The 26,747-nt window shown below is 51.2% G+C and overlaps 11 protein-coding genes across 11 annotated transcripts; 9 read left to right on the forward strand and 2 right to left on the reverse strand.

Annotated features, from left to right (window-relative positions):
* Nucleotides 1-111: 111 nt before the first annotated feature.
* PC9H_008836 (uncharacterized protein) lies at nucleotides 112-1,027 on the reverse strand (the record flags this gene model as incomplete). The annotated part of the gene is made up of 3 exons (XM_036778343.1): nucleotides 112-127; nucleotides 384-730; nucleotides 884-1,027. The coding sequence occupies 3 exons, from the start codon at nucleotides 1,025-1,027 to the stop codon at nucleotides 112-114; spliced, it is 507 nt and encodes a 168-aa protein (XP_036629771.1).
* A 2,029-nt stretch (nucleotides 1,028-3,056) lies between these two features.
* SDH3 (cytochrome b subunit of succinate dehydrogenase, Sdh3p) lies at nucleotides 3,057-3,860 on the forward strand (the record flags this gene model as incomplete). The annotated part of the gene is made up of 5 exons (XM_036778344.1): nucleotides 3,057-3,123; nucleotides 3,185-3,224; nucleotides 3,316-3,476; nucleotides 3,537-3,719; nucleotides 3,775-3,860. 5 exons carry the CDS (start codon nucleotides 3,057-3,059, stop codon nucleotides 3,858-3,860), a joined length of 537 nt encoding a protein of 178 aa, XP_036629772.1.
* A 253-nt stretch (nucleotides 3,861-4,113) lies between these two features.
* Nucleotides 4,114-6,107, reverse strand: PC9H_008838 (uncharacterized protein; the record flags this gene model as incomplete). Its single annotated transcript, XM_036778345.1, has 8 exons — nucleotides 4,114-4,126; nucleotides 4,184-4,305; nucleotides 4,352-4,746; nucleotides 4,798-4,924; nucleotides 4,984-5,191; nucleotides 5,251-5,551; nucleotides 5,604-5,823; nucleotides 5,892-6,107. The coding sequence occupies 8 exons, from the start codon at nucleotides 6,105-6,107 to the stop codon at nucleotides 4,114-4,116; spliced, it is 1,602 nt and encodes a 533-aa protein (XP_036629773.1).
* Nucleotides 6,108-7,395: 1,288 nt separating this feature from the next.
* PC9H_008839 (uncharacterized protein) lies at nucleotides 7,396-11,397 on the forward strand (the record flags this gene model as incomplete). Its single annotated transcript, XM_036778346.1, has 14 exons — nucleotides 7,396-7,645; nucleotides 7,714-7,819; nucleotides 7,896-8,023; nucleotides 8,090-8,133; nucleotides 8,183-8,249; nucleotides 8,303-8,549; nucleotides 8,603-9,865; nucleotides 9,924-10,014; nucleotides 10,067-10,320; nucleotides 10,372-10,564; nucleotides 10,627-10,788; nucleotides 10,838-10,994; nucleotides 11,052-11,162; nucleotides 11,219-11,397. 14 exons carry the CDS (start codon nucleotides 7,396-7,398, stop codon nucleotides 11,395-11,397), a joined length of 3,252 nt encoding a protein of 1,083 aa, XP_036629774.1.
* A 2,519-nt stretch (nucleotides 11,398-13,916) lies between these two features.
* PC9H_008840 (uncharacterized protein) lies at nucleotides 13,917-14,965 on the forward strand (the record flags this gene model as incomplete). The annotated part of the gene is made up of 4 exons (XM_036778347.1): nucleotides 13,917-14,047; nucleotides 14,100-14,184; nucleotides 14,246-14,410; nucleotides 14,525-14,965. 4 exons carry the CDS (start codon nucleotides 13,917-13,919, stop codon nucleotides 14,963-14,965), a joined length of 822 nt encoding a protein of 273 aa, XP_036629775.1.
* Nucleotides 14,966-16,447: 1,482 nt separating this feature from the next.
* Nucleotides 16,448-16,774, forward strand: PC9H_008841 (uncharacterized protein; the record flags this gene model as incomplete). Its single annotated transcript, XM_036778348.1, has 1 exon — nucleotides 16,448-16,774. The coding sequence occupies one exon, from the start codon at nucleotides 16,448-16,450 to the stop codon at nucleotides 16,772-16,774; it is 327 nt and encodes a 108-aa protein (XP_036629776.1).
* Nucleotides 16,775-17,947: 1,173 nt separating this feature from the next.
* Nucleotides 17,948-19,223, forward strand: PC9H_008842 (uncharacterized protein; the record flags this gene model as incomplete). Its single annotated transcript, XM_036778349.1, has 6 exons — nucleotides 17,948-18,036; nucleotides 18,088-18,225; nucleotides 18,281-18,365; nucleotides 18,419-18,602; nucleotides 18,655-19,164; nucleotides 19,219-19,223. 6 exons carry the CDS (start codon nucleotides 17,948-17,950, stop codon nucleotides 19,221-19,223), a joined length of 1,011 nt encoding a protein of 336 aa, XP_036629777.1.
* Nucleotides 19,224-20,330: 1,107 nt separating this feature from the next.
* Nucleotides 20,331-21,326, forward strand: PC9H_008843 (uncharacterized protein; the record flags this gene model as incomplete). The annotated part of the gene is made up of 5 exons (XM_036778350.1): nucleotides 20,331-20,414; nucleotides 20,478-20,561; nucleotides 20,612-20,859; nucleotides 20,921-21,035; nucleotides 21,108-21,326. 5 exons carry the CDS (start codon nucleotides 20,331-20,333, stop codon nucleotides 21,324-21,326), a joined length of 750 nt encoding a protein of 249 aa, XP_036629778.1.
* A 267-nt stretch (nucleotides 21,327-21,593) lies between these two features.
* Nucleotides 21,594-23,153, forward strand: PC9H_008844 (uncharacterized protein; the record flags this gene model as incomplete). The annotated part of the gene is made up of 2 exons (XM_036778351.1): nucleotides 21,594-21,818; nucleotides 21,882-23,153. 2 exons carry the CDS (start codon nucleotides 21,594-21,596, stop codon nucleotides 23,151-23,153), a joined length of 1,497 nt encoding a protein of 498 aa, XP_036629779.1.
* Nucleotides 23,154-23,462: 309 nt separating this feature from the next.
* PC9H_008845 (uncharacterized protein) lies at nucleotides 23,463-24,349 on the forward strand (the record flags this gene model as incomplete). Its single annotated transcript, XM_036778352.1, has 6 exons — nucleotides 23,463-23,601; nucleotides 23,669-23,749; nucleotides 23,806-23,859; nucleotides 23,918-23,985; nucleotides 24,034-24,120; nucleotides 24,185-24,349. The coding sequence occupies 6 exons, from the start codon at nucleotides 23,463-23,465 to the stop codon at nucleotides 24,347-24,349; spliced, it is 594 nt and encodes a 197-aa protein (XP_036629780.1).
* An 855-nt stretch (nucleotides 24,350-25,204) lies between these two features.
* On the forward strand, nucleotides 25,205-26,055 carry PC9H_008846 (uncharacterized protein; the record flags this gene model as incomplete). Its single annotated transcript, XM_036778353.1, has 3 exons — nucleotides 25,205-25,383; nucleotides 25,439-25,566; nucleotides 25,742-26,055. 3 exons carry the CDS (start codon nucleotides 25,205-25,207, stop codon nucleotides 26,053-26,055), a joined length of 621 nt encoding a protein of 206 aa, XP_036629781.1.
* Between the last annotated feature and the right edge of the window lie 692 nt (nucleotides 26,056-26,747).

Here is a 26,747-nt window from a genome sequence, read left to right on the forward strand (position 1 = left end):
TGTGGTGTTTATTTATTAATGAATGTTAGTGGTGAGATAGCAGGACGAAGAAGTGAAAAAAGGACAATCCGTGGCTCGAACCCGCAACCTTTCCGTGCTAAAAAGTAGTACTCAAGCGCGCAAACCGCTAAACCAACGTACCACATGTTAAACTCTTTTGGACTAGTATATCACCTACTGAGCCGGGATACTTCAGGTCGCCGACAAGAAATACAAGAAATACCGAAAGCAGAAGTTTGCATGTATTTACTTTGTATCTATTGCCGCTTTCCCACCATGATGTCTGTGACTTATTTGTGACGATTCCCAAGCGCCCTGAGCAGACTCCAGCGCTAGGTTTTGTCAAGTTCAATCTCCGCCAACCCCAGGCCCGAGGGACTGACATCTCGACGAGCAGACCGGGCCCTAAGTTCTGCACGAAGCAGCTGTTCTCCCTTGGGGTAGCGAGGGGGATGGAGGCAAATGCAGCAGACAAGTCCAGTCGTGAGCTCTTGATCAGTTTAGCAAAGTTGGCTCGAATCTGGTCGCTCGATTTGATGGTCGCTTTAGCAGGGGGCACTTGTGAGAGTGGCGTTGTATGACGGGTGCCTGGCGGCTGACAGTGTGCGACCAGCCGGGGTTGAAGGTGAGACGTGCGCCCACTGGTATACTTATCGGATGTTTTGAAAGCGAGCACGGGCAAAGGGCCGGTGGGAATGGACATGCATTTTTCCAAGTCAACGTTGTTGCTCTGCGCGAGAAATAGATGTCAATCAAGAGAAAGATGGTGATGCGGCGGATATCAACATGCCTGATCGCTCGAGCGGCTTTTTGCAGAGTCCAGCGATGCCCTGCGGCGGCGATATGACAAGAGAATGATCAACACAATCAGAGTCAACGTCACTAGAGCGGCGATGGCGATGATGGCGGCGCTGACTGCGATAGATGGGCCATGCTTCCCCGAGCTCGTGTTCGGGTCGAACTGTTGAGCGGGTGATGACTCTGCGGCATAGGGGAAGTCGGTGGTTGGGATAGCGAGGATAGCCATTGTTGAAGAGGTCGAGCGAGTGGCGATGGTCGGTGTTGAGGATGGTGGGGCCAGAAGGAGGATGGTGGGGCCAGAAGGAAGATGGTGTTCACTGTCAAGGAGCGGAGGGTATAAGTACTATGAAGAAAAGGAGTGGCTGACCGCGCGGAAGAGGCTGGCCGTCGAGGAAGTGTGGCTGACCAGTGGTCGCCTACCAGCGACTGCTATCCGCGGCCAATCAAGTCCAGTAATCGGCGAAATTGGATGGAGGTCCATTCATTGGTAACCTTGGCCGAAATGCACTAAGTAGTTGGTCAATGTTGAGCTGTATGCATCCGCACTCGCCCCGCAGACTACGGCCGGCACTTGGGTACGGGCACAAGGATCAGTAATATGTAGAAGGTGATGATAATGAAGATATCATCGCGCAGTTGGTGAAAGAAATTGGATAATATGGGTGCAGGGTGACAAGGACCTACTAATTCCGACCACTGAGGCAACGTAGCGAAGACTACGCACCGACCATCTAAAAAGGTCGAGGCCGAGGCATTCACTGCCCATGATTGGCGAGTGGCGCGTAGAACCAGATCGGTTCGCCCCAGCGCTAGAGTTGGCGCATAAGGACCACAAGTCGGGGTGCCCATGTGCTGCAAGGATAGGATTAGCCAATGATGACATAGATAAGGAAGATCTTTCAATTGATATGACTTCTGAACAGCAGAGGTGAAAGAAGAGGGAAGTGTAGCACGATACCTCGTTGGCTTTGTGCGTTAGCGGCGCGGGTACGGAACACTGCTCTTAGACAGCACCGCCCCTCCTTGCAAGACATAACGAAGCCATCGGTCGGGGCCAGCAGCGGACAACAGACTATAACAGCGACCTGGGACGGCTTTGGCATTGGTCATGTGGGATACACGGTGGAGGGAGTGAGCGGGGGATCCGGGGATTTGTAGACTGCCCGGGAGCAGACGGGCTCTAAGGCGGAGGATTCTTTAATCGGAGGCTCTTCGATGGGTGGGTCTTGAGTAGGTGTTCTCCGGTGGTGGGTCCCTCTTTCTTCGAGGTGGTTCTTCGGTGGGAGGTGCCTCAATAAAGTTATTCTAGATCGCAAGGGAATTCACGGACGGAAGGTTGTTCCTGATAAGCACTCGTATTGTAAAGCGTCAATTGATCGGGACCGCCACAAAATTATTTGCTAGAGCCTTAGTATGCCCTTGTGCATTGGTTATCTGAGATCTTGGTCGAGGATCCGAGGGTGTTTCCAGACTATGGGATGGGTATGAACTCGATGTTAGCGCCACCAGGAATTGGGAAGGTGTGCGCGAGGGTGCGAGGCGACACCTTGTCGCTGTAGCAAATCATCATTCGTTGGACAAGACAGTTGAAGACATGGAGACAGTGTAGGATGAAGGGGGGGTGGGATTTGCTGTGCTGAAAGATGTTGATGCGGTTGCTTGCTGGACACGTTTGTAGGGCATTGCCAGAGCAGAGTAGTTGGATTCGCTGAGCGCTGTGGATTTCACGGGGCTTTGTGCGTCTTGGTCACCGACTGCTAAATGATGAGCTAAGATAGAGGCGAATGAAAGCACACAGCACTCTCTAATCCTTTCGACGCCAGCAAGTCTTGATCACTTCTCTGCGCAAAACGCGAGACCCGATTCGACAGTCATCCCGTCTGAGCTGGTATAAGACACAGCACAGCATTTAGAGTGCGTGCACGTCGCGAATCACTGTAGCTTCTGGCCCTGTCAGCGCAGACATATTTTCGCTTGACTTGTTCTTTACTGAAATTCGCCAAGACTCAGTTGCATAGAAAGTGCGTCCTCGTCAAGCGATTCGATAGCGGCAGGGGACTGCACGATGGTGGTGGAGAGTCAAGCGAGGATTGGTGTGCTTCAGAATGTTCAGGGACCATAGGATAGGGGAATACCCACGCTCGTTCACGTGTTCTAGCGGGGCTCAGCGGGAAGCCGGAAGACGCCAACCCCGAGCCCGCATCTTGACCAGCATCAACGACGTTCTCTAGATTTCTCCGCAAGCATCCTCAATCATGATGTCCACCCGTGCTCTCGGTTTGGGCTCTTCTCTACGAAAAGTCGCTTTGACGCCCTCGCTTGGTATGGTCCCTAATCTCGATAGTAGTGGGCGCTCAATGGGATCACATTCTGTGTTTCGCAGCGAGGAACCGCCTGGTTGTGAGGAACACTGTTGCGAGACGGTGAGTAGATTTGCACAAGGAAACTTAGCGTGAAGCACGCGGCGCGATGGTTGAGGACCAGTAGTGGCTCATCGTCGATAACGTTTACTAGGTCAATTCAAACGGAATCTTTCCCGCCTTCGACCGCCGTTGAAATCCTGAACAAGCAACGTCTCAACCGACCCTCAAGTCCGCATTTCACCATCTACCAGCCCCAGCTCACATGGCTGGGCTCTATCGCTAATCGTGCAACTGGCGGGGCATTAAGTGCTCGTGCGTACCCTCTTTGATCGCGGCAGTGGTTCTAGCACTCATTTTTTTATATCGAACCAGTCCTTTACGGCTTCTCTATCGCATATCTCGTAGCCCCAGGAACATTTGACAGCACACACGTCGTCGAATTCGTCGCAGGGATGCCAGATGCCGTCAAATACGCTGGAAAGGCCATCCTCGCCGCACCATTTGCGTTCCACTCACTCAACGGGCTGCGACATCTTGCCTGGGATATGAACAAGTGTGCGTGCTCCTTTAATTTCCTTTACTTTCTGGGGAAGCTCAAGGTGCGTTGTAGTCATGACTGTGAAGGGAGCGTATGCAACTGGTTATGCTGTCCTCGCCGGTACCGCTGTATCCACCGTTGCATTGGTGTTGATGTAGATAATCGCAGAAATGCAGAAATGATGTCATATGTACGCGCAGAAGAACTTATGGCTATTTGCAAGAATATTTGCACTCGCAAGAGATATTCCGTGGAGGAACCTCAATTGCGACAATTCGAGGATATGACGGCTTGAAGTGATTCAGAGTGCGATCCAGTGAGATTGCCCTGAAATGGAAAGTCTACTCATTTCTCCACTCTCTAGCGCAAAAGAACTCAACGTTCCGTACATAAGGCACGAGTAGACAGGCCCTAATTCTTCCATCTAGCGATGAGGAATGTCATTAGTCAACATTCTTCTCAGGACAACCCATGAACATACATTTTGAGTGTGCGGTCCCGTCCACCGCTGACCACCTTGTCGGCCACAAAGTCGACGCAATAAACTTCGTCAGTGTGCCCCGGCAGGTCAGTTTTGATTTTATATGTCTTCAGATCCCAGATCTAAGCAATGTCAATGAAGATCCCGTTGGAGGAACACCGGACTGACCTTCAGTGTGCTGTCCTTGCTGGCACTGACCACCATTCTCGAATCGGCACTCCACGCGAGTCGATAAACAGCGCCCACATGGCCGCGCAGCGTAGCAACGTACGCCCCGGTCCTCCCATCCCATATCCTCACGCTGTTGTCCCACGACGCGCTCGCCGCCCACCGCCCGTCGGGGCTGAACGCTACATGGGAGATTTGCCTCTGGTGCCCTGTGAGGCGTGACAGCGGCTTCAGCTTGCCCACGGTCGCATCCGGAGACGCGGATAGAGGGGGTGCTGACGACTTTGAAGGGAAGAGCGACCACAGGAAGAGCGTGTGGTCGTCTGAGCCTGAGATCAGAAGCTCTGGTGTCGTACTGAGGAGCGCGTTATAGCGGGCTTCGGCGAGGGACTGGGCTATATGAGACAAATCAGTACGGGTTTCCCATTCGAAGTAATCGGCCTCACCTTCAGTATCATCGGCGGGTTTCTTCCCCCTGTGGTCGAACGGTCCCGTTCGGAGGATGAAGTCGGTGTTCAGTGTGAGCGTCGTTACCCAATGTGCATGATCTTTCAGGGTATATAGTAGTTTGCCCTAGTGGATTGAAAACCCATCAACGAACGTACGCTTTGTTCACTAAAGAATTAGCGTACCTGAGGAGCGTCCCACACTCTAACTGTGCGATCGCTCGATGCGGTGTACAGTATTCCTTTGCCACCTAGGCCCCCTCCACCCCAACGAACGACGTTTACGCTCGCTGTGTGACCACCGAGTGTATATTCCAAGCGGCGGGTTGCGGTGTTCCACACTCGCACTGTGCCATCTTTCGACGACGAGGCCAGTCGCGGCGCGGAGGCATTCCTACCACGATGTTCATGAACATCAATACCTCTCACAAGAGAAATACAACTGGAACGCACAGATGTATCGGCTCCCAAGCGAGCGAGGTCACCCACTTCGAGTGTCCCTTGAGCGCATCTCCGATTGGCTTGCCTGTTTTTGGATCCCACAGATGGACGTGGCCGTCGTGTCCCCCCGTCGCGAGTTTTCGTTCCATGGCCTCCCATTCGACGCAGAGCACCCACCCCTTGTGCCCGGTAAGCGTGTGCGACGGCGTTTCGGTGAGGAGATCCCATAAACGTGCGTGTGTATCGCCTGAACCGGTTGCGAGGAGGTTGCCTGTGGGAGAGAAGGATGCACAGAGAATCGGGGATGTGTGTCCTATGGGGGACGATCCTCAGGAAGTGTGGTACGTATAGAGTTTAGTACACACCAGAAAGAGTCGATGAGCATCTCGTTGCTGGTCGCACTTTGAACACTGATTGCGGGGAACAGTGCACCACGAAAACGTCCTCCTCGGTGAACGCGTGTGCGGTGTTCAGTAAGATGTCTTCTTCTATCGACCTGGAGATCGCCAGACGCGTCGGTCCGCCTGGCTTCAGCTCGGGGCCTTGGAGTTCGATGTGGAAAGCAAACGGCACAGGATCGTCGTCCTATTCACATATCTTTCACAGTAAGCGTTCATTTCGACATTCAGTAGTAGTACTGCCGGGTTACACACATCAGATTTTCTCGTCAATTGATTTACGAGGTTCTCAAGGGCTGCGCGGTTGAGATTTGAGGGTAAGTTCACCGCTGGGGCGAGGGGTGCGCTATCGTCGTCTTCGGACACGAACTGGACGACTACACTGCGTGACGGCTTGACATCTTCTTTTGGGGGTTCTGGTACACCGTGGTATACCTTTTGTCGCTTTGGAGGAGGGAGGAGGGTCGCCATATATAAGTTATAAGTACGATATGGTGGTAGTCACGATTCACAACTCACAAAAACTTTTGCTTGAGGATCTTATCTTATCTTCGAATTCAATCTAATCTCGTCCTATGGCCTCCTGTCTCCTGTTTGACGAAACCAGACAGAATGCCCGCGATGAACTTGATGGAAAGCGCAAATGAACGAGAAATGAGCCACATATCGTCTTATTAATGGAAATCGACCAATGATGGCCGTGTGCTCAACGGGAATTCATCGACATCACTGACATCGCTGTGTAGCGTTAACCCCAGCGCTCGTCACTCCATTTCCCGTTACTGACGCAACAAAAGGATGTCCCATTAATCCCAACCGGCCATGATCGCAAGCAACAATTACTACTGCGGTCTCGCCTTTTGGAGTAGATATAGCTAGTTAGCATCGCCTCCGGCATTAAATAGGTCCAATTTTCCGCGGCGGTGTTGGTAGAGTGTTCCGGTTCGGCAGAAGGGAGCACCGTATGACAGTGGCGAGTGTGAGTGTGAGTGCTCGGTCCATAGATCCAGACGAATGCAGCCCCGTGAACAGCGCCTTATCACCACGAATCCCCGTTGGCGCAGCCTCAGATGTCTTCGTATGGGCCGAACGCGGCATCAACGATGCACATGTACGGACTATGCACGGACATGGAAGAACGTCTTGGACAGCGACAAGTAGACGAGGGATTTACGCGAGTGGGGCGTTTGTCTGAATAACTTGGAGTTTACCATCGTACACCCTGACCGTGAGGGGTGGATATAAGGTCATGTAAGGGGTGGACACTCTACGCTAGCTCGCTGACCTTGCGAATAGTGTATGTTTTCGAAGTTCGGACACATGCGAAGGAGATGCTACAGCCTTGTGACCATGAACACGCATAGCCAAGTGGGATCCTAGCTTGGATCCAGCCTCCAAATGACCGTCATCCCATATCTCATAAGCCTTCCGCCAAGCCGAGCCAGCCCCTGCTTGGCGCCCCACGGTTTTGATATGATTTGTACTAAATATGTCCATTAGTCTTGGTCCTCGAGCGCGCCTCGGAGGGCAACCAAGGAGAGATCAGTTCTGCTGGAAGGGCTCTCGTGAGTGTCGGGAGAGACGGGATACCAGAAATGCCATTTGCGGCAGGTGATGCGACGAGGGTTCTCTCCACGACAGCTTTGTAGCGAAATGCCTAATTATGGAAATTCTGTAAAAAGAACGTAAGGGTATTTTGGTGTGTTTGGCTAGGAGCAGCAGTATATAACGGACGGTCTCCTGGGTTGTCACGCCATCAATGAAAGAACCTCCACCTGTTCTCTCAAATTCCACCTTATCTGTCAGTCCGTCAACTGATACCGACTTTGGTTCCGTAGCGCACCTTGCGCATACTACCAGCGTCCCGCAAATCATCTACGCCTTGCGGACGTCGGACACCAATGGGTTGACTAAAGAAGAGGCGAATCAACGACTTACCGCCTTCGGACCAAATGTCCTACAAGGCAAAGGTGGCATATCGGCACTCAGAGTGCTGGCTGGCCAATTGGGTGCGCGTTCATGTCTGTCCTGTTGACGCGCTTTTCGAGGATCCTAATTACGCGCGTATGTGTAACAGCAAATGCACTCACGCTTGTGCTCGTCGCGGCGTTGGCACTCAGCTTCGGAGTCAAGGACTTCATCGAAGGCGGTGTCATTGCTGCACTTATCGTGCTAAACACTGTGTACGTTCCTTCCCTTGCGTTCGTACTCAAGAAAGGAGGTCTGACATAGGGGTGTCATGTTGTTCCGAAATCACAGTGTCGGCTTCATCCAGGAATACCGCGCTGAGAAGACTATGGAGTCGTTGCGCCAACTTTCCTCGCCCTCAGCAGTGGTTGTACGCGATGGCGAACGCATGACTGTGCCCGCCAAGAATGTTGTGCCTGGTAAGCATCTTTTCGAGCCTGACACGTTCTTAGATCCGACCAAATCTAATCCCCTGTTCATCATAGGTGATCTGGTCTCGATCAAAGCTGGTGACTCCATCCCAGCAGATGTGAGCGAAACGGTCTATGCTCTCTCGCTCTGTATTGAACAGTTTATAGCTTAGGTTGATCAGCGTCACGGACTTGGAAGTGGCCGAACAACTCCTTACGGGGGAATCGCTTCCAGGTTAGTTGGCCTTCGTTATTTGGATCACTTTTCTCATTTCAACTCGCCCATAGTCCCAAAGGTCACAGATGCATTCCCCACTACCGACGTCGATATTCCTATCGGCGATCGCACGAACTTATGTTACTCTTCAACGATTGTCGCCAAGGGTCGTGGTACCGGCGTCGTCATCGGCACTGGCATGAAAACCCAGATCGGCCATATTGCTGAAGTTATGAACGGAAAGAATCTTACGAACGGAGATGAGAAAGATGAACGACCTTGGTATAAACGTGCTTTAGACCTCATTAAGACCTTCCTGTGAGTACTTTGATTTACGGTCTACGATTCCCCATGAACTTACCGAATTATAGTGGCCTCCGTACAGGCACACCCCTCCAGCGCAAGCTCACCCAACTTGCGTACTTCCTCTTCGTCTCCGCCTTCCTTTTGGTGATCATCGTGTTCTCCGTTGCAAAGTTCCACCTTTCCGATGAAGTCGCGCTGTACGCTATCGCCTGCGGTGTCGCCATCATCCCCGAGTCACTCATCTCCGTGTTGACGCTCACCATGGCCGTAGGCACGAAACGGATGGCCAAGCAGCACGTCATCGTCAGAAAGCTCGACGCGCTGGAGAACTTGGGGGGTGTTACGGATATCTGCAGTGATAAGACGGGAACATTGACTCTAGGCAAAATGTCTGTTCGAAAGTTATGGGTTGCTGGCTCCGCTAAAATGGACGCCGAGTACGTAGCTGAGAGCAGCAGCGATGCACTGGATCCCTCCGGAGCCGTCCACCACGGAACACCTACAGGCCCCGTCGTTACCCCCGCCCTGCCCTCTCCCAATCCTTCCACCTCCGATTCTGGTCTGACCCAAGTCGTTCGCGCGGCCGCACTATGCAATGTCGCATCGATTCATCAAGATCACAAAGGCGAATGGAAAGCCGTTGGCGATCCCACCGAAGTCGCGCTACAGGTCTTCGCGACGAAACTCGGAATGGGAAAGCGTTCGCTCGCTATCGGCGAGAAAGGGCATGGGCATCATGGGAGCGGCAACGACGGACGTTCCACAGATGATGACGATGAGAAGAGCCAATCAGATTCATCGTCAGATTCGTCTTCGCAAGATAATGATAATGACACTAAGGTATCGATCGCGACAATAGACGACGAGCCCAGACGCTACTCACTGCTTGCCGAGTTCCCTTTCTCGAGCGAGTTGAAGAGGATGACGACGATTTACGCCGATAAGGAGGATTCTAGCCGAGTGGTCTGCTTCACCAAGGGCGCTGTCGAACGTATTCTTGACGCGTCTACCTCCTACGTCCCATCTCCCTCCACCGCCCCAGGTGTTACGGCCCCGCTTTCCGACGAGATCAAGTCTCAGATTCTCCAGAAGGCTGAAGAGCTCGCATCTCAAGGCCTCCGTGTTATTGCCATCGCCCAACGCTACTTCCCCTATCCCAAGTCATCCTCTCTTGACGTTCCCCGTAGCTCTCATAAACTCAACGTTACACGTGCCGATGCCGAACAGGACTTTACCTTCCTCGGATGTGCTGGTATTTTCGACCCTCCTCGACCGGAGACGTTAGGTGCGGTGAGGGCATGCAAGCAGGCCGGGATTGTCGTTCATATGTGAGTTCGTAAGACTTGTAAGAAATCATTCGCTAATGTCATGCGCCCGATAATACAGGCTTACTGGTGATCACGTCACGACTGCGCGCGCAATCGCTAAAGCAGTCGAGATCATCACGCCCGACTCGCCCAAGAACGCTGTCATGACTGTCCGTATTGACTTCACTTTATCTTTGGTCTGGTTTTAATAAGAGAAATCAGGCTGCTGAATTTGATCGCCTCACCGATAAAGAAATCGATGCGCTCCCAGAGCTTCCACTCGTTATTGCTCGATGCGCTCCCGAAACCAAGGTTCGGATGATCCTTGCTGGCCGCAGGCGTGGCAAACATATGGCTATGACGGGCGACGGTGTCAACGATTCTCCTGCGCTCAAATTGGCCCCAGTCGGTATCGCGATGGGCATGGCAGGCTCAGATGTTGCGAAGGATGCATCCGACCTTGTGCTCACTGACGAGTGAGTAGACTCCTTCCACCCTTAACTGTGTAGGCTCTGACGATTCCTAAGCAACTTTGATTCCATCGTTGCCGCGGTTGGCGAAGGCCGACGCCTATTTACCAATATCCAGCGCTTCATTGCTCATCTCTTGTCCACCAATGTCGCGCAGGTTTTGCTGTTGATGATTGGTTTAGCGTTCATGGATAAGAACCGTATGAGCGTATTTCCACTCAGTCCGTTAAGTATTCTTTGGCTGAACATGGTGCGCCTTCTTTCTCACATCCTCTTGGAAATGCCAATCCTGACTTCCATCTCTCAATGCAGATAACCGGTTCGACGGCCGCGTTTGGCTTGGGTCTTGAACGCGCTCCTGTGGATTTGATGAAACGTCCTCCTCATTCAGTCAAAGACGGCGTCTTTACGTGGCCCGTTATTTGTGATTGCCTGTCCTACGGTGTTGTCATGGGTGCGACGTGTCTCTTGAACGTACGTATATCTCCTTGATCCTCCTCAGCTATTAACGCCCTGTGTGCAGTTCGTTATTGTTATCTATGGAATAGAGCATGGCTTCTTGGGTCAAAACTGCAATGACGAAGTTACTTTTGCTTGCGACGCTGTCTTCCGCGCCCGCTCTACGGTGTTTGCTACACTAGTCTTCGAGATCCTGTTGTACGCGATGATTCTAAAATCTTGTAAGTGGTCTGTCTTCAACATTCTTTACATGTTACTGACCATCCGGCCATCAATAGTTGAACGTTCTCTATTCGCCTTGACACCTGGTGTACCCTTCTACAAGGACTGGTGGGCCAACCAGGTCCTCTTCTGGTCCGTTGTCATTGGCATGATCAGTGTCGTCCTTCGTACGTATTTCGTTATATTTCTACCGTCTTCCAACTCATCATGACTTCGCATGTAGCCTTGTATGTCCCGACACTCAACACCCGTATTTTCTATCAAACCGGCATCGGCTGGGAATGGGGTTTGGTCGTCGGTATGACTGTGTTATTCGTTGTATGGTCAGAGGTGTGGAAGTTGGTGAGGAAGGATTTGTATAGGAAGTGGCTTCCGCCGTTGCCCACGGAAGTGGGTTGTTGAGATGTGATGATTGATGTTATACTGCAGCTGTGATTCCATTCATCTTCATGTGTTTCTTTCGTATTTCCAGACTTTGACTGTTCTTTCTGCAAACCGCATTGTTTGCTTTGTGGCATCACGCCTTTGAATTACCTTTAGGGCTCCCAGTAAAGGGACGAGAATTTAGAACATATGCCGAATCCTGACACGCAAGTGGCGGCCCCGACATGGTTGAGACTGTTGGCCCGGGCTGAGCTTTCTGCCAGCGCTCCCACTCGAACTTGTCCTTGAGATAGTCACAGTTCATTATCGCCCCCCATCTCTGCAATATCCACTCGAGCTCTCCCTAGACTTCGACAGTTATATTGCGGTTTCAGCGCCTCCGATATGGATATGACTCAACCGGTTCATAAACCTGCGTCGCTTCTGTAGAATCAGGACGGGTGCATCCGGCAAAGTTATGGGCGAGAGATATTACATCTATGCTTTCTCTAATCAGCCTTCAACGAATATCTCGACTGTCGTTAGGCAGTAATGCTCAAGACGATGGCTACGCCATGCTTCCTATACTCTCAGCCTGCGCAAATACGCTCGAGGAACTTGGGATCGACTATTTCTTTCGGAACTCCGTCCACGGGACAGTGTTCCCTTCGGTCATGCGCTTTGAGGCTCTTCAAAAAGTAGAGCTTAGCGGTTTTCCACCCCCAAGCACCATCTTTGAGTATTTGAATGCCCAAACCTAGAAAGTTTTACTATTACTCATCACGACACACTTCGGGACCTGCCTCCATGTAGCCCAGAGAGTATCTCTGGGCTACACTGCGAGGTACGTTTCACTTTGATTCCGTCAGTATCAAATTACACTTTCTGCTAGGAGATCAATTTTGTGTCTCATATGACAGAATCACGTATCCCACCTGCCTATCGACACAGCTAGAGTCAAGCAAAGGTTCCGATATCGTGCTGTTATCCGAACAGATCAATCGCTTGCCATTGCTCAAACGCCTCCTACATCTTACCATCAAGGTTTATAGCCAGTGCGACCGCGACCGACCATCTTTCTTGCCGGAATATGCACACTACAAGGCACTGTGCCGTCTCACCGAAACCTTGACACCAGATCCTGAGGCCAACAAGACCTATTGCATGCGAATGAGAGAGGTCGCAAGGTTGGAAGAGGTGTTCGCCCCGTTGTTGCAATCAGGTACATTTTCGGCTCAATTGGTTGTCGAGCTTTCGGACGGAATGACCATGCAGTGGAGTGTCTGAGGAACGTCTAGGTGTGTATTTAACCTCTAAGCATTCTGTAACATCCTTCTAGTCTATATTATAGTGCAAAAATCTTTCCTCTGCGAAGTGTATCATTTTCAGTTGTGAAAGACAAATTTAGTGATTAGATAAGATAATATCTCAGAAGTAAACCACTGCCGTGGCCGTGGCATCGAGAGACTCCGGCGCCGCCAGCTGCATTCGGGCCCACAAACGACTTGGCATTGCACGCTGTCCCAAAGACAGCCTCGCACTGTAACATATACCGCTTGCCTAGGTGTGCGGACTTTCCAGCGGTTCATTACTTCCATCGATTTACGGAACGTCAAGCTTCGCAGCCTACGCCCTAGCAGTGGCCTCAGCACAACCGACGGCACCGACTAAAGCACCGCAATCAATCTAACAATGTAGAGGGTAACTCATCACCAAGGATTGCCACGCCCTTCACCGTCACCCCCAACACCGCCTCGTCCATTGCCTGCGAGTTGTCCTCCTCTCAACAGCTCGATCCGAATATTACTACGATTGGAGAAGCATGGCCCAGTTTTCGCTGTCAGCACCGCCTCGCAGCCCTGATGGCCCTGGCTCTGACTAATTCGTATGTTGGTTTGCGGAACGCTAGAAAAGTCTGTCTGAGTGACACGGTGTGTTGATGTCTGTGAAAAAGCTATCTTTATTCTAACTAATGACCTAGATATTTGCTCGCTCCACATCGCCAAATTTCATGACATGCGTCGATCGCCAGTGCACCACCTACGCCCCCTGCTCTGACGGCCGGAAAATTGGGCGATGAAAACCGAGCCACTTCGCTAGACTCAATATGAGTACTTAGGAGCTGGATACTCCTCGCTCCCTTTCCTTCTCAAAAGGCAGTTTAACAGCTACCTCGTGGAGGAGTGGACGACATACCACCTTGGCCAAACTATCAGCAACTCCGAAACCTGTGTCAGGCCGGTATACTCATAATCGGCCCTCGAATCCCAGGGCTGCCGCATAACCAAGCAGGCAGCTTGCCTCTGCGTAGACCTTGTTTCTACGTACAATAGCGGTGACTATTATGTCTCCTTTTCTCTTGTTGCTGGTGCCTCGTGCGCCCCCGCAACAGGCGAGTATTCGCTGAGTTCGTATTGCGTGGAATGCTGTGGCCCGCTTCATCTTGAAATGCCACTCGCCATTCGCCACACCTCCTAGGGCACTGGGGTATAAAATAGGCCTTTGGCAGAATAAGACAGTATTATTTCCTCAGAATGTGTCCCTCACTCAGCGTCAACATGTCTATCCGGTTCACCGACCACCTCGACGAATTCAGACGTCTCCGAACCGAATTTTGGAGCACCCCCGGTATAATCGAAGAGCTGAAAGCCTATGAGGCCCGCAATGATGACTACGAGTACAAGATCCTGTGAGTAGCTCCTTCCCTATCCTTACCTCACGGTTCTGATTCGTATTGATAGTAAAGGACTGATACCAAAGCCACTGGTCGGAAGGGTGACGAACGATGTTGGACCAGCATGGCAAACATCTGACACTTTTTTCACGGTACGCTCAATCGTTTCTACTGTCTACTGTAATTCGCAGAACTAATTTTGAGCACTTGCAGGACTTTCCTGAGCACAACTATCCTAATCGCGTGTTATCGTCCACAGAGCACTCTCACATCATTTGCAATGTTGCATGCCACGACACAAGACTGTACTCGAGCGACATTGACCCCTCATCGTTGGACAAGACTGCAGCCGCTGGAATGTCATATATGCACCTCTTGGTCATCCCCTCTTCAAAAGGCGAGTTGTCATCATGAATGCCTTGACGCGAAGCGGTATCCTGACAAATTTTGCATCCCACAGTGTACAACGCCGTCTCACTCTCAAATAACAAGCTGATCACAGAGATGAAGGCCCATTTCCTGGACTTCTGGAATAGAGACGACTCGGTCAACAAGGTTAACCGTGCAATCCACGATGCGATGGAAAGGCGATACGCAGAGGTCGCTCGCGCCTATCAACGAAGCAACAGCTCAACGGCTCCTCAACGTCTGGCCCTTCTGGACGCCGTGATTGAAGAGTGCAGAATTTCTGCCGTCAACTTTGCAAACACGCTACGAACGAACACGAGTGCCACAGATGTTGTATTCGGGTTCCACTCGCATCCTCACCACAGCGTTGGACATCTGCACATGCACGTCTTGCTTGCCGACCCGCAGTTCAGGACATACAGCACACTCGCGCACGACTGGAAGACACTTTCCTTCGAGGCGGTCGAACATGTATTAGGCGAGGAAGAAGCCGAACCAACGATTCCCGGTGGATGGCCCGCGTAATTTGATTAGTGGAACATCATAGATAGTTTCCTCATTCTCACATACGGGATAGATGTATTATACAACCCATGCCTAATGCATAGAGTATGCTGTCCCAGCATCAGGCTCCTAGAACCAGCACGCATCGTATCGCGAGAAGGAGCTCACTCAATGTTAAATACAAACAAGAACAAAGTCAAACTAAGAGCTCCAACTCGTGATAGAGCGGCTGGCAAGATCCCAGCATATGATCCTGCTTAACTTCTTCCGGCATTAGGCATCACCATGAGTTGATGTACATGTTCGAAGGATTCTACACCGTAGGATAATGACACGGCTTTGAGTTGAATGTACGCTTGAGAAGCGCGAAAGTGTCGCCGTCTATATTCCAGCCTCAGGCTCCCCGTTCTCTTTGCAATGACTATATAATACAGTGTTAGTCAAGTTGTTCCCATTATGCACGATCAGCGCACACTGTCGAACACATCGGTTTCGCACGTCCAGAATCTCCCGTTCTTGCTCTCCTCTTCATGGTCTCGTGCCCTTCTACATTCTAGCGGAGACATATGGATGCAGGCCTTCCTGCCTCATGGCAGCGCCGCGAGCGCTGTTGTGTCTATATGTAGGTCTGAATCTTTGTTGCTTAAGGGGTTCGGGCGAGAGTTGGTTTTTTTTTCCGCCGGGAAGCCATGGCGTCCCCTCAAGGCTGGGAAAGGTGAAGGCACATGAATCGTGTTCGAATCGAAACAGAATTCAGAAGTGACCTACAGATACAAGCCTCGCCGGAGAACGAACCCACATAGATACAAGGGTCGTACTGTAAGCTGTAGTTGTGAAAGTCCGATTTCGATCAGCCACGAGTTTGGCTTTATTTGGTTTACATGAACAGCGATTACAGCAAGGAACAAAACACTCAACACCGGTGATCCGAAATCAACTTCGGTCAATGGAAAATAGAGGGAATGTGGTCTCAATTGTGGAGATAATGACACGCTGAGAGCGACGAGAAGTTGACAGAACTCAAGTGCTGACAGTCGTGGAAGAGAATGCCGGAGGCACGAAAATCCCTGAGGATATTTAGAGTAGATATATCACCGGTGATATCGAAACACCTAGCGACCAAGTTCAAAGATGTCTGGTGTGTCTGATTGTCCGCTGAAATGAATTGAAGTTGTCTCACACAGCGCCACTGCGAAGGACTTCTTTCCAGCAAACGAGACATACCAGAGGGCCGGATTTTCCACAGTGGTGAAACGGGGCACGGCGTGTCAAATCGGCGGGTCTGAGCATTGCTCCGCATGTTCACTAGGCTTTCCACAAGACCTGTCATGTAGCTGTCTTTGTAGAACTGGGGTGCATTCGTGGCCTTATAAAGACACAACGAATGGTTCAACTAGACCCATCTCTCGCCCCTCACACCATCTTGCATCAAACACATCTTTTGCGCACTGAATGTACGGACAACATATTATCTCCTTAAGCACCGGCTCATATCTCATCTAGATGCCTATCGCTACGGGTACCATTGAAGTCATAGGCTTCCTCAGTGATTTGATAGCCTCGTTCACAATCGGCGGGAAAACCTACAAATTCCACGCACCTGCGCGGGATGTCGAGCTTTTTGTCTGCAGCAATGCTACGCTCGACTATCCCGCACTCGAGGTTTTGGAGGGAAAACTGTCGTTCGATGCCACGCTTGGAGAATCGTCCATCTCCGTCACCATCCATGGACCAGGCACTCCAGGTGCCCCCATCAAGATAAATGGTCCCCTCGACACGCCTGTCACTATGCCTCGCCAGTTCGGCGGTGAGGGCACCTGGTCCTCCTAGTGTAAGTTGCAAGCTTCCTGAGCATCGAAGGCCGAACTAATAGCGATGTTCAGCCAATATGCGATGTGCGATATCAAGACACTGCATCGCTACGGCCCACCACTCCAACTGCAACCTTCACTGTATGCTTTGATGTAAAATGAATAAACCCACGTTATCGCATGTGGACTGTTCTTTCAGCGTTTGATCGAACGCAACTCCCTCTTCACACCGCCTGACATTGTCAAGGAGAACCCAAGACCTATGGGCTGAAGGGGAGCTGCCCAGGAACGAACTCGGAAGTCGGTTCAGCGAACTAATAGCGGATCACGTTATACGCTACATCAGTAACATAAAGCCACCTGTCTCTCAATGGCTAACTTCGCCTGCGCGAATAGAGGTACTAATGGATGTCCCGAGTAACTATGATGCACCGGACAAGCCAATGAGGAGATTACAGTTGCAGTTCACGCCTGCAGCCAAAGTACCGACACTTTGCCCGCCTTTGGTCTGGTCTTCGTCGACTGGTTCATGTGTTCTTGTGAGTACGTTACCTCTCCCGCACGTGTTGGGGCTCACTCACTACTAGCTGGGAAATATAAGTAAAGGGCGGAAGTCTCTCAGGTCCGTCGTCCTTCTTTTGATACCGAGCGAACCTTGTTGGAGTTTCAGTTGAAGTTCAGGAGTAACGCGTCCTGCAGGCCCTTGGACACGAGGACCATGAACGTCCTATCGCAATTTGCGGGAAGGTACGACGGATTAGTTAGGAAATCACTCGATGATTCTTTCGAGGACATCGTCGATTCTGATGTTACTGCAACCAGTAACGTGCTTATATCAGCCTTGCCTCAAAGTATTTCACCGTTACATGGGAACACGAATAAAGATCTTCACCGAGTCGGAAATCTACGCACATTCTGATTTTCGAGTAATTATGCCTCCTTGCTTTTAGCCGTGCTGGCAGGCTGGACCTCAACTACAGCGCTGCCAGTGGTGCGATGCAGCCCACACTAGTACTCCTGTGGCTCCTACTTTAGAACACCTGAGCGGGTGGCATCCAGTGGTCTTGACAGTCAGGAGCTATCACATGACCTTTGTACCGCTGAGAGGCTGTGCAGCGTTCAAAGAAGTTGTAGTGTGTGCTACAGGCATGATGGTTTTACAGCCCTCAACTTGGCTGTTACTACCAGTCCGATGTCCAGGCAATCGACTCCTGGTCTTGCCCCCTCCCATCGCGCCCTTGCGATTCTCAAGAAGCTGAGCTTGGTTGTATTTGTGACAAGGTGCGGTTGCCTACAGTCTGGGGTTGCCATTATCTAACCTCATTGAAACAGAATGCTCAAAGGAGACGAGGACAAGGAGAGAAGAGAAAAGTATCTAGGTTATTACGATACATTTTGGAGCGGGCCCAATGTCAGGAAAGAACTCGAGGCGTACGCGAAAGCAGACGATGACTTCAGATACGAGATATTGTGAGTGATGGCTTGACTCAGCCTGGACCTTGCTCTCAGACCATTATGCCTATAGACAAGGCTTCATTCCTAAACCGCTGGTAGGGAAGGTTACTACGGGGTATGGACCACCATGGAAGCGCTCCGACACGTTTTTTACAGTTAGTCCTGCCCTCACGTGTGTTTGGTGCATGAAACTAATATATCTTAACAGGACTTTAAAGCCCATTACCCCAGCGAACGTATTTTGCATGAGACGGACAAGTCACTCATTATCTGTAACCACGCTTCCCACGATGTTCGGCTGTACAAAGAGGACATTGACCCAACGGGGACCGATAAGAGCCCCGCTGCGGGGATGTCATATATGCATCTGCTGGTGATTCCCGTTGCAAGAGGTGTGTGGCCTTGGCCGCGTCCTAGTAGACCATAACTGACGTGCTCGGTAAGTGTATAACGCTGTTGCGTTAGAGGATGGCGATTGCATCGAGGAGATGAGGGAGCATTTCAAGACGTTCTGGAGAGAGCCCGACTCCAAGGAGAAGATCATCGCCGCAATCAATGAGACGATGGACCGCAGATACAAGGAAATTCTCACAGCGTACGACAAGGCTGAGGCCTCTGCAGAAACATCCGATGCTACGGAGGGCCACAACAACCCGTCAGAGGAGCGGCGGAAGCATCTCGAAGATGTGATGGTCAAGTGCCGCCAATATGCTTCGCAGTGTGCGGATTTGTTGAGGAAGATGGACCAAGAATATTCCGACTATATGGGGTTCCACCCGCACCCAACTACTAGCGTTGGACATCTACACATGCACGTCCTCTTCATGGACAGGCCTGAGTTTCGGACAAATAGCACGAGTGCGCATGACGGCAAGACTATACCCGCTCGCGTGGTTCTCCGAGTCATAAACGAGAAGAGGAATGCATCAGACAAAAATCCTGATACCAAATCCCGTAGCTCTTTCTTCCGCCGCTTCATCGCCCCCCGCTCATCTCGTATTCCAGCAGGCTGATCACAGGTAATCATACCGCCGTGTCGATCCTATGCCCTATCATCCCCACATGCATGTCGTTCTATATTCCGTTGTAAGATTGCTAGTTACCTGTTTACACCAAACCTGTACATTTGCCTGTGACCGTAGTTCAGGTACGTTGAGGATCGCCAGTTAGAGTTCGCACAACAACCATTAACTGGAGCTTCTGAAGGAGCGGAACTCAGTAAAGTTTCACGCCCTAGGCGACGAAGCGGCACAACAGCTCGCGGCGTCCAAAATTTCCTTCCCTCCAAGATTCGATCGAACCTATCCAAACTAGTTGCGTGCACTCACAATGACGCCGTTGCCGAAGAATTACACGGGCTGCTTCTATTCGCACATGTACGACGTCCCCGCCCCGGCAAGATCAACCCAGAGAAATGGTCCGGTGAAATATAGCATGGATATACGTACAAACATTTTCATGTTCGCCGCTCCTCTATTCAAAGCTTCTATATCTAGCCGTCGCCGTTCTTTGCATATTTTTCTTCGATCATGGCCGAACAGATAGCACGGCGGGTCAAAGAAGGCCGCCGCCGACCCGTTAGGTGACGGGGAGGTACACTAGAGTCTGTAGTGCTCCAGCACTCAACGCCTCTTCTCAGCGCCCAAAGTGAGCATGACGCTTGGATTTGGTCGCAGTCCCCTCCGTACGCCATCTTGATAATCACCACCCACCCACTACCTCAGTACTTCCTCAGCGTCGCCTCCGCGACTGCATAGAAAATTTGACCTACCATGCCCAAGGTTCTCGTAGATCGATTACGGAGAGCTGACAAGATCAGTTTAGTGCTTTGCCTTCGTAAGGGGTGTGTTCTTAGCGATCGCCGTGCTAGCATCAGTCCAGTAGATAACCACATTCAGTTGTCTGCGCCTCACGATCACAGTCCGGATCACCGCTTAAAGACAAATGCGAACAGGGCGTCCCAAACTTGAAAATTTGCGGGCATGGTACATAATGGTGAAGGCGTAGGGATATATAAGGCGTCTCAATTCGATAGTTCGAATAATCGCCGCCGTCCTCTCGACGCGTCGCATCCAAGTGCACATATCTTCTCTCGACTTGGAGTTCAATCCAGCCGTCCAATGGCCCGCATCCGGAAGACCCCCTCCAAGCGCTTGCCTTTCACAGGGCTGAAGAAGGTTTGGAAGGAGAGGGTCGACTGCAGGGTAGGTTACTTCCTCCTGAGTCCCCCCCTCTTCCTACCATGACGCTGATAAGAATCCCCATAGCCTATCTTCAAAGGACGTTCTTTCTTCGTCGACTCTTCGATTCATGATCTAGATCGGCGAGCGTACCTCTCATATAATCTGATTGTATGTCATCTGCAGCACTGGTCAATCACAGACCACTGAAACTTGGACAGGTTCACGGTGGGACGGTTTCGTGGAAGTTAGATGGCGCTGATATCTTGCTCGTCGACGAGCAGAAGCTTCCCTCGCGCTCGATACCCCACCTACAAATCGCTTACGCTCACTCTCCTGATCCCAGCCTCCAGAACCTCATCGTTCTGGATGAGCAAACGATCTGGCGGCACGTCCAACGGGAAATCATTTTACAACCCAATGAACCCACGACCAAGGTGCCAATGGGGGGCAGCAAGACGGGCTTCTAGTGAGTTCACCTCTACGTTTCGTACGTGCATTCGAGACATTGGGTTGATGCTATATCACAGCCGTACACCATTCTCGCAAGCCGACAAGAACAATCTTGCCTTCTATCTCTCGCGCAAGATTCCTGATAAGGCCGCCGGAGGACGATATGGCAACAAGGTATACGAGGAGCTCTCAGTGAGTCATGAATGACTTGACAACTATGTTCTGATGCTAACAGCATACGTGTCTGCGTCTATTGGATGGTAGGAGAACCCACACAAGGAGATGCAGTGGGCACGGCGCCATACCTGGCAAAGCTGGCGACAGCATTACGTCAAGAACGACACCGATATAGACTCACGGATATCCGAGTTTGTGATCAGTCATCCTCCGTTGAACGCTACCAAGTACAACTCGGATCGCAGGGTGACAAGGAGGATGACTCGAAGAACCTCCACGGAAAAGATGTTGAAAGGGAGAGATTAACTTGACTTTGGAGTAGGATGTTCCTCATCATAAGGCAGTTTTAGAAAGTGATTTTGCATCAGTGGCACTAGGGCTGCAGCTTGGAGTTATCCATCCTAGGCCTGATTATGCATTTGTGCTATAGCATGCGTTTCCAAATAGCCCCCTACCGTGACTGTGAGCCCGAACGATCTGTATCCCCATGGAGTGATGGTTGTTTTGGCGGACCGGGAGTTGATCAACAATGCTTGCCGTGACTCTTTGTGCTGCGCCTTGGTTACGCCAACAATGTCATCCACAGCGACAGACTCAGCATTGGCTACCACAGAGCTTCTTGGCCACATTTTCTATCATTGTTCCGTTTCACAGAATTATCGCAATGCCCTTGTTTGCAAGACGTGGTGCGACGAAGCGCTGAGCGATGTTTGGTGTGAACTCAAGTCGTTGCTGCCGCTGCTGAGCCTGCTGGCTCCCTTGGCCTTGTGTGCGGAAGAAGGAATGCCCCCTCTCTATGTGCGTGCCCCTGTACCATGGGCGGTGTTACTATTGCTTTGGTTCCTCATGTTTTACATCTAGAGATTTCGCCACCACATTCGCCCTCACGATTGGGCTGTCTTTCGAAAATATTCGTGGAGAGTGCGCGCAATCGATGATACGATGACGGCGGATTACTGCGAATCCGTTTTTATCGATATCGTGGCAAGCAGTCCTCCCCTGAGTAGCGAACTTCTTCCCAATTTACGACGATGGAAGTACGATCGTTGGGGAGCACTTGTGAAGTTCATCCCGCTTTTCATCCACAGCACTCTCACTACTTTCCACCTCTGTTTCATGAACCAAGACGCCGGAGGGTTACCTCTTCCAGTCTATAGGAGAACCCTGTTGTACGTCTCCGACAAGGCTCCGAACTTGGAACGCCTTTCCCTTACTTCCTGGAGTCCACTAGACACCAACACAGAGTTCGCAATTCATTCGCTGCTGTCTTCCCTTACGCGACTCCAGATCCTCTTAGTCTCCCCTACGTTACTCTCCGCATTGACTCTCAACGCCATCGCGCGTCTCCCTCATTTGAAGTCGTTAACAGTGTCTTCGGAAACTACGTACAAGAAACTTGCCGTGCCGATGGCGGCACCAACCGAATCCTTCCCTTCGTTGAAGACGCTCTCAAGCTACGACATGTTCAGTTTCGGGACTGTCACGGATGTGCTCAATGCATATAGGCCCCGTAGCCTGAGCGATCTCGATATCACTTCTCGCCATAAGGAGAATATCTCTGCGTATAGCCTCTTAGTCGCAGCCGTCACTTCTGTTTCCCCTAATATTCGGTCGATCAGGCTGCGTAGCAAGGAACAGTGGGACATCAACGACCCCGAGTTAGATCATTCGTCAGCAATGCTCTTTCTCTCCATAGACTACCACTGTTTCAACCTCACGTCGCTATCGCTACAAAATCCTCCTCCTCTCCACCTCGGCATCGAAATTATGACCGACCTTCTCAAGAGTCTCCCTTACTTGAAAACCCTCCAATTCAATGAATCGACTGGACCACCAACCCTCCGTCTATCTGCCCTCCCGATACTAGCCCCGTTATGTCCTCTTATGAAGACCTTGACCTTATATATGGACACGAAGGGGGTTTCCTGCTCGGGTCCCCAGGGCGCGCACTTTGTGCGCCTGGAGACTTTGAACGTCGGGATGTCACCTCTGGACTCACCCGCTCATGACGTTGCTGTGTTTCTGAGCACGGTTCTCCCGAAAGCGTGCACCCTCACTCGTGCTAGCTACGCATACCCTGAGGAACAATATCAATCATGGCAGCAGGTAATTGACATCCTCCCTATGTTGTGACTGCTTTAATTCCCGACTTCATGTCGCGCCCTTTCAATTGAACAAATGGCGATCAAATGTGTTGATAGTTGTTCCTGTGTGCTTTTGTTATACCGCCTAGATAAATACGAAATTTGTTTGTTTCGATATAAATATTCCCTCCGCGCGATAGAAGGCGACCTTCTGGAAAAGCTATACAGGAAATCGACTCGCCGCTGGTCGAACTTTGCATTCGATGGGTTTTGTGCAAGGATTTGCGGCTCCTGGGGTGCCATCTTCGCAGCAGTTTGTGAGCTGTTCCCCTATTGGTTTGCGATCTAACCTTCAGCAATGCCTGCGATAGCGGTGCCAGCGCTGAGCCCAGGTCTCCGCAAAATCGTTACAAGGCCTAACCAACCTTCGAATCCCCCTACCATTGACGATGCTGCTGTATCGTGTATAATAGCATTCCAGGCAATTGATGCGCGCCGTACGTTAATCATTTGTCTCTAATATCCTGTACTATCTAACGTGTTTGTGTTGCCTTTGTGCATTAGTTCATACCAACCAGCCTGTCACCAACGAAGATATTGTATGCACAGCGCAATATCAGGCACAGGTCATGGCCGGAGTTGAAGGTGAGTACAACCAGCCACTTGGTTGGTTTCTCTGTTTTGATGTGTCCCCGATGCAGAGGGCCAGCCGCCTTGGTTCGCAGCTGCCATGACCCCAACTACTGCAGCCCAGAGTCACACAGCGATTGACACAAATGGATCAACGCCTGACTCAAGTGGATCAACGCCTAGCTCAAATGGACGCCAGAATCGACTCACTTGTGGGAGAGACAAGGACAGGGAGGCGTACAGCTGCTCTTGTAAGTAAATATTTAATTCACTGCTCTTAATCATTGAGTGTCCTCTAGTTGTGGAATCGCACACACGGAGTTGCATCCGATGCTCGCCTTGAGGTGGTACCCTTTGCTGATGGAACAGATCCTACGAGAGAACCTGTATGTTCTCCTCCTATATAGGGCTCATTGCTGGAATTCTCATCTTTGTCATTTGACTATTCAGCACAACCTCCAGGCAATCACGTCTGCAGGGATGATTTCTACGCTGGCATATGAAGACAAGGTTGCCTATTTCACCAATTATTACTGTGGTGAAGAGGTCCCTGCTGCCGCGCAGCTCAATAGCCACATTATCCAGGTTGTTGGTGTCAAGCGTAATGTCTCTTAACAAATTTGTCATGCTTCAACTCCTTTGCTTTGTGCCGTAACTCATTGTTCTCAAAATCTCATACATCCTCCATTAATCATTTGCTGACAATCATATGCTGTGAATTCGGGCTGAGTGTAACAGGGTAAAGGGCGGACTGATTCTCTATTACTTGATCGCTATATGCATCAGAAACAAGCGTGTAGACTACTTCACGACGTCTATGTCTACGGGAACAATTCCACATCACAATGGCGGACACCCATCTTGTTACCTCCGTTGTCGAAGTAGAAAAGAGTTGGATAGAAACATCAGCCAATAACCATGTCTTGATCAGGTCAGACTTTGGCCTTTTCGCTGATGCATTGATATTCAGCCTTCATAGCACACATTCAATGTGCTGCACTCTTGCAAGCTTCCTCTCGCCGCGGGAGCCGACATCTGATCGTCGAGAACTTGAAGTCCATTTACGCGCTGTCGGGCCTTCATCGCCTGTGACCTTCGGTCTACACGGAAACGGAGACCTTGGGGTGTTGGGAATAAATATTTCGCTGTGGGAAGTTTTCGATTCTCGGTGTCGCACAGGAAGCAGTCTTCCATGTGTATCATCATCGTTATTGGTGCACGATGTTGGAAGCGTATGTATCTTGTGAATTGTTCACTTTCACCTGATTCGGCATTTCCATTCTATCTAATTTTAGACGGCTAGTGGCGAGGGAATCGGTGACATTTTGACAGGCGAAACATGAGTGTCTTGCGGATTGTTTACCATCATCCCTGCAACGAAACACCTGCGCGCGCTTCCCACTGATTTATATTGCACAGTGGTTCGTTTCGTTGCTCTTCCCAGCCTCCCCTTAACGCAAGCCATTAACGATGTTCCAAAGACTCCTCGTCCTCGTTGCTCTCCTCTCGGTCTCGGTGTCGGTCTCCGCCCAGGAATCCTCCGCTAGCGCGACAACCTCAGGTGTCGCAGCCCCTACTTCGACCGCCGGCATCCCGAGCTGCGTCTTACAATGCTCGATTCAGGCTGCGGCCACCGCTGGGTGTGCCTTGTGCGTTTCACACACCTTGTGTCCGCTGGACTCCCAAATTCACTACCTATTGTAGCTCGGACCCTGCATGCGCATGCTCTACCACGAACGGCTTCCAAGATGCCGCAACAGCATGCCTACAAGCATGCACAGCGGAAGAGCAACAAGCTGCCCTCGGCTTGCAGGCGGCTCTCTGTGGTGCTGGTGGGTAACCTCTATTTCCCCTCTTCCTTTCGTAAGGACGCGCGCTTCTCCTTTGTTGGGGGAACTCTATTTTGGATTTGATTCCACCCGCAGCCGCCCCTGAGGTTGAATGTTTGAACCCTTTACGTTTACCCGATCCACACCCATGTGTACTGACGCCCCGAATTCGCAACAGCATCCAGCGGCGCCTTCTCGGACTCTGTCTCTGTCACAGGGTCCGCCACCACCGAGGCCGTATCCTCTTCCGCCTCCGTCACCACTCCCCTCTCCTCCGCCTCCATCGCAACCACTGCACCTCTCTCTTCTCCCTCAGTAACCAGGCCTGCTTCCACTTCTGCGCCCGCTACGAGCAGCGGGTCGGGAACGCCAGCTCCGGCAAACACCTCCAACGCAGCCAAGGGTATGATGCGCGTTGGCGAGCAGGCAGGATTGGTCGGTGCCAGCGTGGGGCTTGTGGGCGCTATCCTTGGCGCCGCTATGGTTCTGTAAGGCCTTCAGTGGATGCATGGACCATGAAAGAGTAATTCACTTCGTTGGCTTGTGTTGGTTATTTAGTTGGGACATTTGAACGATCTTGTTAATGGTTTCGTTACCTTGCAATCTGATGTTTGCCATTGTCGTGCAAGTACCGCGTTGCGTATAATGATTCTCTCGCACCGGTATGGTAGAAACAGATGCTGGCTGAGTATCCCAAACATCAGTGGTGGGTCTGGTACAAAAGTCAGGGATTACGCACGTTGTGAACGCCCAGTCTGCCAACGCCTAAGCTGCGATCGCTTGATTGAGAATTGCAGTGCTGTCGAGCGCGAGCACCGGAATTCAATTGGCACCTGCATACCTGGATTCTCCGGCACAGTGCCCTTGATGGTGCAGTGTCCACGAACTCGCGCACGTCGGTCGAACAATGAAACTACCAAACAGACGCGAGTCAACCATCAATGATTGCAGTGGTTTAGCGTAGCGTACTCGTCTAGTCGACTTGGGCGCAGCTTTCACTTCTGGATATGAATTCCTTGGGCTGATTAGCGATATCGGCCAAGCCTGGGGTCGCTCGGAGCTGTTCATGGGCTCTACAGGCGTCAAGAACGAGTGTGTCGTTCATAGCCTCCGCGTCGCAGATGACTTGCCGTGACTTGGTGAGCGACGGCGCTGACGCCTGCAGCTTTCTGAAACTTTGATCA

Source organism: Pleurotus ostreatus (assembly GCF_014466165.1).
Source record: "Pleurotus ostreatus strain PC9 chromosome Unknown scaffold_6, whole genome shotgun sequence".
NCBI classification, from domain to species: domain Eukaryota; kingdom Fungi; phylum Basidiomycota; class Agaricomycetes; order Agaricales; family Pleurotaceae; genus Pleurotus; species Pleurotus ostreatus.